This window comes from Penaeus japonicus, unplaced genomic scaffold, assembly GCF_977035675.1.
Source record: "Penaeus japonicus unplaced genomic scaffold, GWHDUDI00000001_assembly GWHDUDI00000001, whole genome shotgun sequence".
Classification (NCBI taxonomy): domain Eukaryota; kingdom Metazoa; phylum Arthropoda; class Malacostraca; order Decapoda; family Penaeidae; genus Penaeus; species Penaeus japonicus.
The window spans coordinates 53,146,216-53,158,715 of NW_028234403.1; the positions used below are offsets into that span (position 1 = coordinate 53,146,216).

Here is a 12,500-nt window from a genome sequence, read left to right on the forward strand (position 1 = left end):
TCACACCCTCACTCCACACACACTCTCAATAGTAGTGTGTGTAGATAGTAGACAGTAGAGAGTAGTGAGAGTTATAGAGAGATTATATATATAGGCATATAAGGTACACTCACAGAATCACAAACAACACACACACACAATCCACACACACATCACACACACACACCTCTCCAACACACTCCACACCAGAGTTTTGAGTGTGCGTGAGAGCGAGTTAGAGACATAGATAGTTAGGATAGAGAGTTGAGAGAGTGTTGATACAGAGTATAGTGACTAGATGAAAGTTATGTCCAGAACAGAATGTGACATTCACACACACACACTCACACAATCTCACTCTCAAACTCACACACACAAACCACAACACACCCGCACGCTACGCAATCTCGCTCGCACGATAGAAAGCACTCGCACACACTGTACCTACTAATACACACACACACACACAAAAACACACACACTAACACGACACATTACACTCACTCTCTACTCAACACTCACATCTCTCCACACACACTACACACCTCACTCACAGCACACACATCACACACGACTACCTCTCGCACCTCGCTCTAACGCTCGCACAAACACTCACTACACCTACAAACACACAACTCACTAACACTCACTCACACTCACAAAACACTCTAGACACACACTCCATATATACCAATCTTTCCCGCACACCCACACTATCCGTCCACCACCTCTCCATTGACAACTGCCCCCCAGATCGCGCCCTTATCCGACCGAATTCTCCCCCGCTCTCCCCCGCAGGTCATGACGTGGGCGTTTCTCCTGCTGGGGGCGGGGTCGGCACTCACAGCACGTCGCGGGTATCACGATAAGACCATCCGACGCTACTCCAACGTGGTAGGTCATCCTTGAGGAGTAAAGGAGTAAAATGACGATGTATTTTTTGGATTTTTTTTCGTTCGTGTTGTTGTATCTGTGTGTTTGTTTGTTTTTTGTTTTGTTTTTTTCTGTGTTGTTTTGTGTTTCTTGTTATTTAGTGGGTTTTTTTGTGTTATTGGGGTATGGTGTTATTGTTTATTTGTTGTGGATGTTTGGTTTTCGTGTATGTGTGTTTGTGTGTGTGTGTGTGTGTGTGTGTGTGTTCCAAACATCTGTGTTTTCTAGATAATTTTGTGTGCGTTTATGTACACGTGTTTGTCTGCATGAACGTATAACTGTGTCGGTTTGTTTATATATAGTAATTAAGCTTCTGTACTTGTAAGTGTCTATATTTATTTTTGTGTGTATGAGTCCACACATGTGTGAGTGTGTGTCTGTGTGACCGTGTGTGTGTGTGTGTGTGTGTGTGTGTGTATGTGTGTGTGTGTGTGTGTGTATGTCTGTCCCCTAACGACACCAGTCCCCTCTGCAAAGGACTTGCAACGAGCCAGTGAAATGGGCATCAGATTACAAGCAATGTTGCTCCCCTTGATTAAATGCTTATCTTGCTTAAACCTTGCAAGAAAATTGGTATTAAACACGAGTTCCTCTTTTGCATGACGGTCGAGTCAAGAGGTTTTCATGGCAATCTCAATTCGCCATTTTAATCAAGATGTAATTAGAGGCAAGATTCCTTTGATGTACGTTTGTCACATGTGTGCGTTGGTGAGTTCATGGGAATGAATGTGTGTGTGTGTGTGTGTGTTTGCGTGTGCGAGAGAGAGAAAGAGAGAGAGAGGTATAGGAGGGGGGTACCCGACTACGTGAAGATAAAACATATGGGCTAGATTCGCCGCTGCACATGAAGGGGAGGGGGGAGAGAGAGAGAGATCTAGAATGAGAGAGTGATTGAGAGACCGGAAAAGAGAGAGTGAGGGAGGAGGACTAGGGAGAGGAGAGAGAGAGAGAGAATGAGAGAGAGAAAGAGAGAGAGACAAAGACAGACAGAGAGAGAGAGAGAGAGAGAGAGAGAGAGAGAGAGAGAGAGAGAAAGAGTGAGAGAGAGATATAGAGAGTGTGTGTGTGTGAGAGAGAGAGAGAGAGAGAGAGAGAGACAAAGACAGACAGAGAGAGAAACAGACAGACTGAGAGACAGACAGAGACAAAGTTGGGGGTGAGGGAGAGAAAAAGAGGGAGAGAGGCAATGAGAAATAAAGTCAATATAAGAGTACATGTGCATCTGTGAGTTTGTGTGTGCGCATGTTTGCGTGTTTGTATGCGTTTGTGCATACGTACGTGAGTGCCTGTGTATTTATATCGGTATATCTGAACGAATGTGTGTGTGTGTTGTGTGTGTGTGTGTGTGTGTGTGTGTGTGTGTGTGTGTGTGTGCATGTGTGCGTGTGTGTGCGTGTGTGATTGTGTATGTATTTGTGTGTGAGTGTACGTGTGTCTTTTCTTTGTGTATGTGTTTGTATGTGTTTGTGTATGTGCGTGTGTGTGTGCGTTTGTGTATGTGCGTGTGTGTGTGTGTGACCTGTACATACATGGGGACAATGCAGGATGATTAGCTCTCGTCCTCTCCTTCCCTTTCCTTGAAAACGAATCGATAAGGATTTCGTAGATGGACGAGTGAGTGCCTTATATGCAATTACATAATGATAGGTTTACATAAGACGGGTTTTGTGGTTGTTGATATTTTTGTTTTTGTTGTTGTTGTTTATCTCTCTTGTCTTTTATCTCTCTTTCATATGTCTGTCTCTGTCTCTCTGTCTCTATCTCTGTCTCTCTCTCTTTATGTGTCTCTGTCTCTCTCTCTCTCTGTTTCTCTCTCTGTCTCTCTCTCTCTCTCTCTCTGTTATATATATTATATAATATATATATTATATATATATATATATATATATATATATGTATAATATATATATATATCTATATATATATATATATATATATTATATATATATATATATGTACACACACACACACGCACACACGCAACACACACACAACACACACACACACACACACACAAGCACACCACACACACACACTCCACATATTATATATATTATATACCTGTATATTATATACCTACTATTATATATATACTCCCATATCCATTATACTATACTATATCCTCCATATATATATTACCAAAATTCCATACCTATATATATATATATATATTTACTATAATATATATATTATAAGTAATAAATATATAGTACCTATATATATATATATATAAATATATATTATATTTATATAGTAATATATACAATATATATATCTATTCTTATATATATATATATATATATATATATTTATATATATATTATTATTATATATATCATATATAGCTCTATTATTTCATTAATATATATTATATATACTTATATATTATCAACTATATATATATATACTATTATATATATATATATATTAAATATATGTGGAGGTTAGTGTGTGTGTGTGTGTGATGTGTGTGTGGTGTGTGTGTGTGTGTCGCGTTGTGTGATGTGTGTTTGTGTGTACGTATGTATGTCGTGTTATGATGTTGTACATATATATAATATCATATATATATATAAAATATATAAATAATTCTATATATATTAATATATATTATAATATGTCTATATATATGTATGTATGTATGTGTGTGTGTGTTATGTATTGTATATATATTTCTAAATTTATATATTATATTTATATACTATCTTATATATATATAATTATTTATTATATATATAATTATATATATATATATATATGATTTATATATATATATAATATTAACTAGCTATATATATATATATTATAATATATTTAGTTATCATATACATATATTGTATTTATTTATTTATATATATATATAAATAAAATATATATGTATTTGTGATATATATACATTACATTACATATATAAATATATTATAGTATATATATATATACTATATATATCTCAATATAAATATAGGGAGGTAAAAAATTGCTATATCTATATAAATGGTTACTGCATTCTACCGATCTTTCTCACATATATATAACCTGTACAGTGTAGCTGATTGGGACTTGAATTATGATTCCGTTGAGCGAGCGCCCGCGGGAATTGTTCGTAAAACTTCTCTATCTCTATCTCTACTAAGAGCGCATAGGTAAGTTCCATGACACCCTATAAGGCGTCTAGTTCGACAAATCTTTTAGCGGGTCGAGTAGCCGATCGGTTTCACCACCGTACCTGTCAATCTTACGGTGCGTGTTCGAGTCCCGGTCAGGGAGGTAAAATTTGTATATCTATATAAAAAGCATTACTACATTCTACCATCTTTCTCATACATATATATATATATATATATATATATATATATATATATATATATATATATATACAAATCTATACATGCATACATATATGTATACATATAACACATCGTCTTTACCTTTACCTTAAGACTTTCCTCTTCTCCCCCCGTGAATACCTCCCTCTCCCCCTCACGTCCTCCTCCTCCTCCTGCTCTCCGCCGTAGAAGCAGGAAGAGCAGGAGAAACGAGGCAGACAAAGCGGTTTTAAGCAGAAGGAGAAGCAGAAAGCATCCTTGATACTCACATGATAATACTTTTTATTTTTAATTACGTCGCTGAGCATTTGTTGTTATCATTAATAACATTCTGTTATTGTTATTAGCTCGTTAATTGGATTCACTTTTCGATTAACTTACATGGCTACTTACATACTTACGTACTTACATACTTACGTACTTACATACTTACGTACTTACAGCCGCTTCAATAAGCCTTTCGTCTTTATTATCATAACAGATTTTCTCTTCTTGTGTGTAAGTCTTCTTTCAACATTGCACACGACACCTCGTTATTGCAGGATTTGTATCAGAGGGTCAAGGAAAAGCCGCGGAGGGAGGGGGGGGGGGTAGGGAGGGGGTAGGGAGAGGGTAGGGAGGGGAATGGGGGGAGGGGTTTAAGGTCAAGAGGTCACTGATACTTTTGATTTTATTTCTTCTTCTTTTTTTATCTTCTTTTTCTTATTCCTCTTCTTTCTTCTTCATTTTTTTCCTTTTTATTCTCCTTCTTCTTCTTCTCTTCCATCTTATTAATTTTTATAATTATCATCCTCTCTTATTCTTTCTTATTATTATTATCATTATCATTATTATCCTTTCTTCTTCTTCTTCTCCTCCTCCTCCTCCTCCTCCTCCTCCTCCTCCTCCTCCTCCTCCTCCTCCTCCTCCTCCTCCTCCTCCTCCTCCTCCTCCCTCCCCCCCTCCTCCTCCTCCTCCTCCTCCTCCTCCTCCTCCTCCTCCTACTCCTCCTCCTCCTCCTGTTCCTCTTCCTCATCCTCTTCCTCCTCATCCTCTTCCTCCCCCTCCCCTCTTCCTCCTCCTCCTCCTCCACCTCCATTATTGTTATACTCATTATCATTATCGTCATTATTTTTAAAAATGATTACAATCTATATAGAATGACGAAGCGGCAAGCAATTCGAGCAAATTAAGTTTTAAAAAAAACTCTTCATCTAAGCTTTATCTTGTCAATATATGTCTGTTGTTTTTTTCCCAGAGCTTAATAGGCCCAAAACGATCGGCGATTGCTTGGAGTTATGCTTTTGTTGGCGATAATGAAACTTAGATAAATATTTTCCTTTTGTGAAGGTGTTCGGTCGAATTCTCACTCTGGTCTTTATTGAGTGATTTGAGCTTTATTTGTTGGTGATTATTTAATGGTTTGATTTTGTTATTCGTTTATTTTGTTGTGACTATCTTTTTTTTTTCGTTTTTTTTGCAATAATTCTTGCAATTGAGTTCAATATAGGCGATTTAGGAGAGTTTCGTACGAGTTTGAATAAATAACTACCATTTTTATTGTTGAAAAAAAAATGTGTTGCATTACATTGCATTGCAATTATGGATATATATCACACACACAAACATAGACATATACACACATGGAAAAGGAAACATACATATCCATGCACAGTTGCAAATAGATCATTATATTGTCATCATTATTGTCATTTGTGTTGCAATACCAATTTTATGATGATGGGGATATAGTAATGATAATGATGATAACAAGAATGAGGATTATGAGATTGATAATAATGATAATGATAATAGCAATGATAATGATGATAATGATGAAGAGGGAGAGGGGGAGGAGGATTATAATGATGATGATAATATTGTTATTATCATCATTATCATCATCTTTACTCTCATTGATATGGATGTTATTATTAATATCAATATTAATGTTATTGTTATTATCATCATATACATCGTAAGCAGTTTTCTCCAGTTATAATTTATATAAACAAATAAATAAACAAATAAACAAATTCATCTGTACACACACATGAACACAAACACACACATAAACACACAAGCACATACATACACAAACACACACAAACGCAAACACACATAGACACACAAGCACAAACATACACAAACACAAACACACACAAACTCACACAAGCACACACACACATGAACACAAACACACACACAAACACAAGCACACACAAACACACACACAAACACAAGCACACACACACACAAGCATACACACACAAGTACAAGCACACACACACAAACACAAGCACATACACACAAACACAAACACACACACAAACACACACATAAACACACAAACGCAAACACATACAACAAGCACAAACACAAACACACATACAAACACAAACACACACACACACACCCATGAACACAAACACAGACACACACAAACACAATCACACTCACACACACACACACACACACACAAACACACACACACACACACACACAAACACACACACACACACACAAACATACACACACACACCCATGAACACAAACACAGACACACACAAACACAATCACACTCACACACACAAACACACACAAACACAAGCACACACACACACAAACACACACACACACAAACACACACACACACAAACAAATAAGCCGCGCAGGGACAGCCCCTTATCGCCCGTTCCACATGGCTGGACTGAGCACCATGTTGGCAGAGCAAACATGCGGCAAAGGTTGACCAGCTTCGGTAAGCTCTCGGATTTTTTCGATTTTTTTTTTTTTTTTCGATTTTTTTTTTTTTTTTTTTTTTTGGGGGGGGGGGTGGAGTTTGGGGGGGGGGGGGGGGGGGGGATGTTGGTGGTTGGTTAATTATTTTAGGTTGTGTGGGATTTTTTTTTTCGATTTTTTGGTGGTTTTCTTTGATGGTATGCCTGTCATGGCTACACACATATATGTATTTTATGTAAATATTTATATATACATACAAATATATATAAATTGATATATATATATATAAACATATATATATATATATTATAAATATATAATGTATTCTTTATCTATTCATTTAAAAATACATATATAAATAACTAAATAAAGGTGTATATAAAAACATAATATATATATATTATATATATATATATTTCATATAATATATATATATATATACGAAATATATATATATATATTTTGTTGTGTGTGGTGTGAGTGTGTGTATTCTGTATATGTGTGTATATATATATAATATATATATATATATATATATATATATATATAATATATATATATATAGTATATATATATTTATTTATTTATCTATATATATATATTTTTATATATATATAAATATATACAATTTAAATAGTTATATATATATATATATATATATATATGTAAGTATGTATGTATGTATACTGCATAAATATAGGGGATTATATATATATATATATATATATATATATAATATATATTTTGATATATATATACAAAATATATATCTATTAATATAATATCTATATATATAGAAAATATTATATTATATATATATATATTTGCATATAGAAATGTTATATATATATAATATATATAATATATACATATATGCATATATAAATGTGTATATATATATAGATATAGTGATAATTAATATAATATATTATAAAAATATATATCAGTAAATATATGATGCATGATATAAAATACATAATTCAACGGCAGTAACTACAGTTTTTCAATAGGGGTCACTACAATCGCACACTGATTAACTTTGAACATATCGCCGCAATTAAGAAATGAAAAGAGTAAGTTTTCCACCAAATTCCATTCTGAATCGATCGTAATATTTCACATGGGAAACGAGTAAGTGAAGGCTGGCGTGTTGGATCCTTAGATTTATAGAACTGCACCTGAATCCTGACAGGCTATGTATCATTTCATTTATTTCTCTGTGTCTTGTCCTTGTTTGTTGTTTGCTTTGTCTTTTCTAAGTTTGCCTTGATTATTTCCATTGTTATTCTGTGTTGGTATCTTACATTCTCTTTGACATTGTTGAAATAAATCTAATGTTTGCATTTACAGATCAATTACGATTGTTGATTATGACAGCCATTCAAATTCAAACCGAAAATTTCAAATTTCAAAATGTTTAAAAAAAAATCAACGGCTCTTATGTAAAAGTTTACCATTGTATACTTATGATTGTGTGAATTATATAAGTAATTATTATCTATGTAACATATTATGATTCACATATCTTTCATTTTCGTATTTTTCTGCCTTTCCTCTTCTTCTCCACTTTCTCCCCCTTTTTTCCTCTCTCTTCTACTTCATTCTCTCTTTGTCTCTCTCTCTCTCTCTCTCTCTCTCTCTCTCTCTCTCTCTCTCTCTCTCTCTCTCTCTCTCTCTCTCTCTCTCATCCCTCTCTCTCTCTCCCTCTCTCTCTCTCAACTCTCTCTCTCTCTCTCTTTCCCGCCCAATCTTTCTCTCCACACACTTTCTTTGCTCGACTTCTCTCTCTCTCTTTCTCTCTTTCTTCTCTCGCTCTCCTCTCTCTCCTCTCTCTCCTTCCACTCTCTCTCTCTCTCTCTATCTCTCTCTCCCTCACTCTCTCCTCTCTCTCATCATCTCTCTCTCTCTCTCCTCTCTCTGCTCTCTCTCACCTGCCTCTCTCTCCTATCGCTCTCTCTACTTCGTCCTCTCTCTCTCTCTCTCCACTCTCTCTACTCTCTTCACCTCCACTCTCTCTCTCTCTCTCATCCTCATCTCTCTCTCTCCCTCTCTCACTCTCTCACTCTCATCCTTTCTCTCTCTCCTCCTCTCTCTCTCACTCTCACCTCTTCATCACACTCTTCTCTCACTCTCTCTCCTCTCTCTCTCTCTCTCTCACAACACTCTCCACTCCTCTCCCTCTCTCTCACTCTCTCTCGTCACTCTCTTCTCACTCTCATCTTTCCTCCCTCTCTCACTCTCTCTCATCATCTCTCCGCTTTCCTCTCTCTCTCTCTCTCTCTCACTCTCTCTCTCATCTCTCTCTCCCTCTCTCTCACTACTCTCTCTCTCTCTCTCTCATCTCTCTCCTCTTCTCTCTCACACACTCAACTCTCTCTCTCTCTCTCTCTCCTCTCTCTCCTCTCTCTCTCTCTCACTCTCTCTCTCTCTCGACTCTCTCTCTCTCCTCTCTCTCTCTCGTTCTCTCTCTCCCTCCTCTCACGCACTCTCTCTCTCTCTCTCACTCTCTCTCTCTCCTCTCTTCTCTCACTCACATCTCTCTCTCCCCTCTCTCTCTTCTTTCTCTCCTCCCTCCTCCCTCCTCTCTCCTTCTCTCCTCTTCTCTCCTCTCCTTCTCTCTTCTCTCCTCCTCTCCCCCTCTCCTCCTATCCCCCTCTCCTCCTCTCCCCTCTCTTCTCTCCTTCTCTCCTCTTCTCTCCTTCTCTCCCCTCTCCCTCCTCCTCTCTCTCTCTCCTCCCCCCCCCCCCACTCTCCCTCTCTCCTCTTCTCTCCTCCCTCCTCTCTCCTCCTCTCTCTCCCCCCCCCCCCCCCCCTCTCTCTTCTTTTCTCCTCCCCTCTCCCCCCTCCCTCCTCCCTTCCCTTCCCTCTCTTCCTTCTTCCCTCTCCCCTTCTCTCCCCCTTCCCCCCTCTCTCTCCCTCCTCTTCCTCCCCTCTCTCTCTCCCTCCTCCTCCTCCTCCCCCTCCCCTCCCTCTTCCCCTCCCCCTTCCTCTTCTTCTTCTTCTCCTCCTCCCCCCCTTCTCCTCTCTTCTCTCCCTCCTCTCCTTCCACTCCTTTCCTCTCCCTCTCCTCTTTCCTCCCTCTCCTCCTCCCCCCCCTCTCCCTCCTTCCTCCTCCTCTCCCCTCCTCTCTCCCCTTCCTCTCCCTCTCCCCTCTCTCCCTCCCCCCCTCCCTCTCTCCCCCTTCCTCTCCCTCTTCTCCTCTCCTTCTCCCCTCCTTCTCCTCTTCTCCTCTCCTCTCCTCCTCTCTCCTCCTCCTCCCTTCTCTCTCCCTCTCCTCTTCCTCTCCCTTCCCCCTCCCTCCTCCTCCTCTCTCTCTCGTCTCTTCCTCTCGGCTCATCCTCTCTCTCTCGGCGTCTCTCGCTCCTCTCGCTCTCTCGCTCTCTCTCTCTCTCTTCTCACTCTCTCAATCTCTCTCGCGCCTCACTTTCTCTCTCTCTCTCTCTCGTCTCTCGTCTCTCTCATCACTTCTCGTCCTCTCTCGTCTTCTCTCTCCTCTCTCGTCTCTCTCTCTCTCTCTCGCTCCATCTCGCTCTCTCTCTCTCTCTCTCTCTCTCTCTCACTCTCTCTCTCTCTCTCTTTCCTCTCCGCTCTCTCTCTCTCGGCTCGTCTCTCCTCTCTCTCTCACTCACTCTCTCTCTCCCTCTCCCCTTCTCTCCTCTCTCTCTCTCTCTCTCTCTCTCGCGTCTCTCTCTCGTCTCTCCTCCTATCACTCGGTTCTCTCTCTCACACTCTCTCTCTCTCTCCTCTTCTCTCACTCTCTCCCTCACCACTCTCTCTCGCTCTCTCTCTCATCTCTCTTCTCTCTCTCTCCTACTCTCCTCTCCTCTCTCTCTCTCCTCTCTCTCTCTCTCTCCCTCTCTCTCTCTCTCTCTCTCTCTCTCTCTCTCTCAACTCACCTCTCCTCTCTCTCGTTCTCTCTCTCTCTCTCTCTCCTCACTCTCTCTATCACTCTCCTCTCTCTCTCTCTCCTCTATATATCTCTATCTCATCACTTCGCTCTCTCTGCTCCTATCTCTCTCGCCTTCTCTCTTTCTCTCTCTCTCGTCTCTCCTCTAAATAACTCTCTCGTACTCTCTCCTCTCTCACCTATCTCTCACTCTCTCTCTCTCTCTCTCTCTTCTCACTCTCTCTCTCTCTCTCTCTCTCTCACTCACTCTCTCTCTCTCTCTCTCTCTCGTTCTCTCTTTCTCCTCTCTCCATCTCTCTCTCTCTCTCTCTCTCTCGCTCTCACTCTCTTCTCGCTCTCTCTCCTTCTCTCTCTTTTATACTCTCCCTCTTTTCTCTCTCTCTCTCCTTCTCTCTATCTCTCTTCTCTCCTCTCTCACTCTCTCTCTCTCTCTCTCTCTCTTAATCTCTCTTCTCTCTCCTCTCTCCTCCCCTCTCTAACCTCTTCTTCTCAACTCTCCCCTCTCTCAACTCACTCTTCTCCCCCGCTAACCTCTACCCCTTCTACTCTCTCCTTCACTCTACTCTCTCTCTTCACTCTCTCTCCCACATCCCCTCCTCCATAACCTTCCTCCCTTCACTTATTCCCCTCCTTCCTCTTCCTCTCTACCTCGCCCCATCACTCTATTTCTCTCTCGCCCTCCTCACTCTTCTTCCACTCCCTCCTCTCATCACCCTACCTCTCACCCTCACACTCTTCCTAACACCTCTCCCTCTCCACTCTATACCTCTCTCACCTCACCTCTTCCACCCTCTTCTCACCCTCTCTCACCTCTCTCCTCTCTCTCTCCTTACCTCTCTCCTCTTACCTCTCCCTCCCCCTCATCCTAACATTACCTCTTCCAACCCCCTCTCCTCCCCCAACCACCTCCTACCCTTCCTCCTCTCCATCTTCTCCACCCTCTCTCCCCCTCTTCTCCCACCCCTCTCTCCTCTCCTCTCACCTTTTCCACTCACCCCTCCTCTCTCCCTCTCTCGCCCTTCCTCCTCTCTTACTCCCCTACCCCCTCTCCTCTCTCCTCTCTCACCCTCTCTCCCCTCACTTTACACCTTCTCCCTCCTCTCTCTCCCTCCTCCCTCCCACCCTCCTCTCCCTCCCTCCCCCACCCTCTCTCCCCACCCTCTCTCCTCTCACCCTCTCCACCCTCCCCCTCCGAGCCTCCCCCTCCCTCCACCCCTCTCCCCCCTCCCCCTCACCTCCCCCTCTCCCACCCACCTCCTCCCTCTCCCTCCCCCCTCCCACCAACCTCCCTCTCCTCCCTCCTCCTCTCTCCTCTCAACCACCACCCTCGACTCCCTCCACCCTCTCCTTCCCACCCTCCCACCCTCCCCTCAACCCCTCCCAACCCTCCCCACCCACCCACCCTCCCTCCCTCCTCCCCTCCCCTCCAACAGCGCACCTGCTGGTGGAACGAGATTTGCAAAGAGGAGTTCCAGACGGAGTTCCGGTGCCGCTGCCCTCGCTGGTCCTTCTGCCGCTCGCCCGGGAAGTACTACAACGCCCTCTGCAGCGTCATGGCGTCGGGCTACATCTGGATGCAACCGCGACTCCCGGTGGTCGCTTATAAGTACGGGAAGTAGAGGCTGGTGGTGGTG

General features: G+C 41.2%; 1 protein-coding gene across 1 annotated transcript in view; it reads left to right on the forward strand.

Annotated features, from left to right (window-relative positions):
• LOC147472565 (uncharacterized) overlaps positions 1-12,500 on the forward strand; it is a 16,318-nt gene that overhangs the window by 3,813 nt on the left and 5 nt on the right. The window contains exons 2-3 of the mRNA XM_086540050.1: positions 778-873; positions 12,300-12,500. The exon at positions 12,300-12,500 is cut by the window's right edge and continues 5 nt beyond it. Of these exons, the coding sequence (XP_086396176.1) occupies positions 778-873; positions 12,300-12,485 (282 nt within the window). The 3' untranslated portion in view covers positions 12,486-12,500. The remainder of the gene's footprint in view (positions 1-777; positions 874-12,299) is intronic.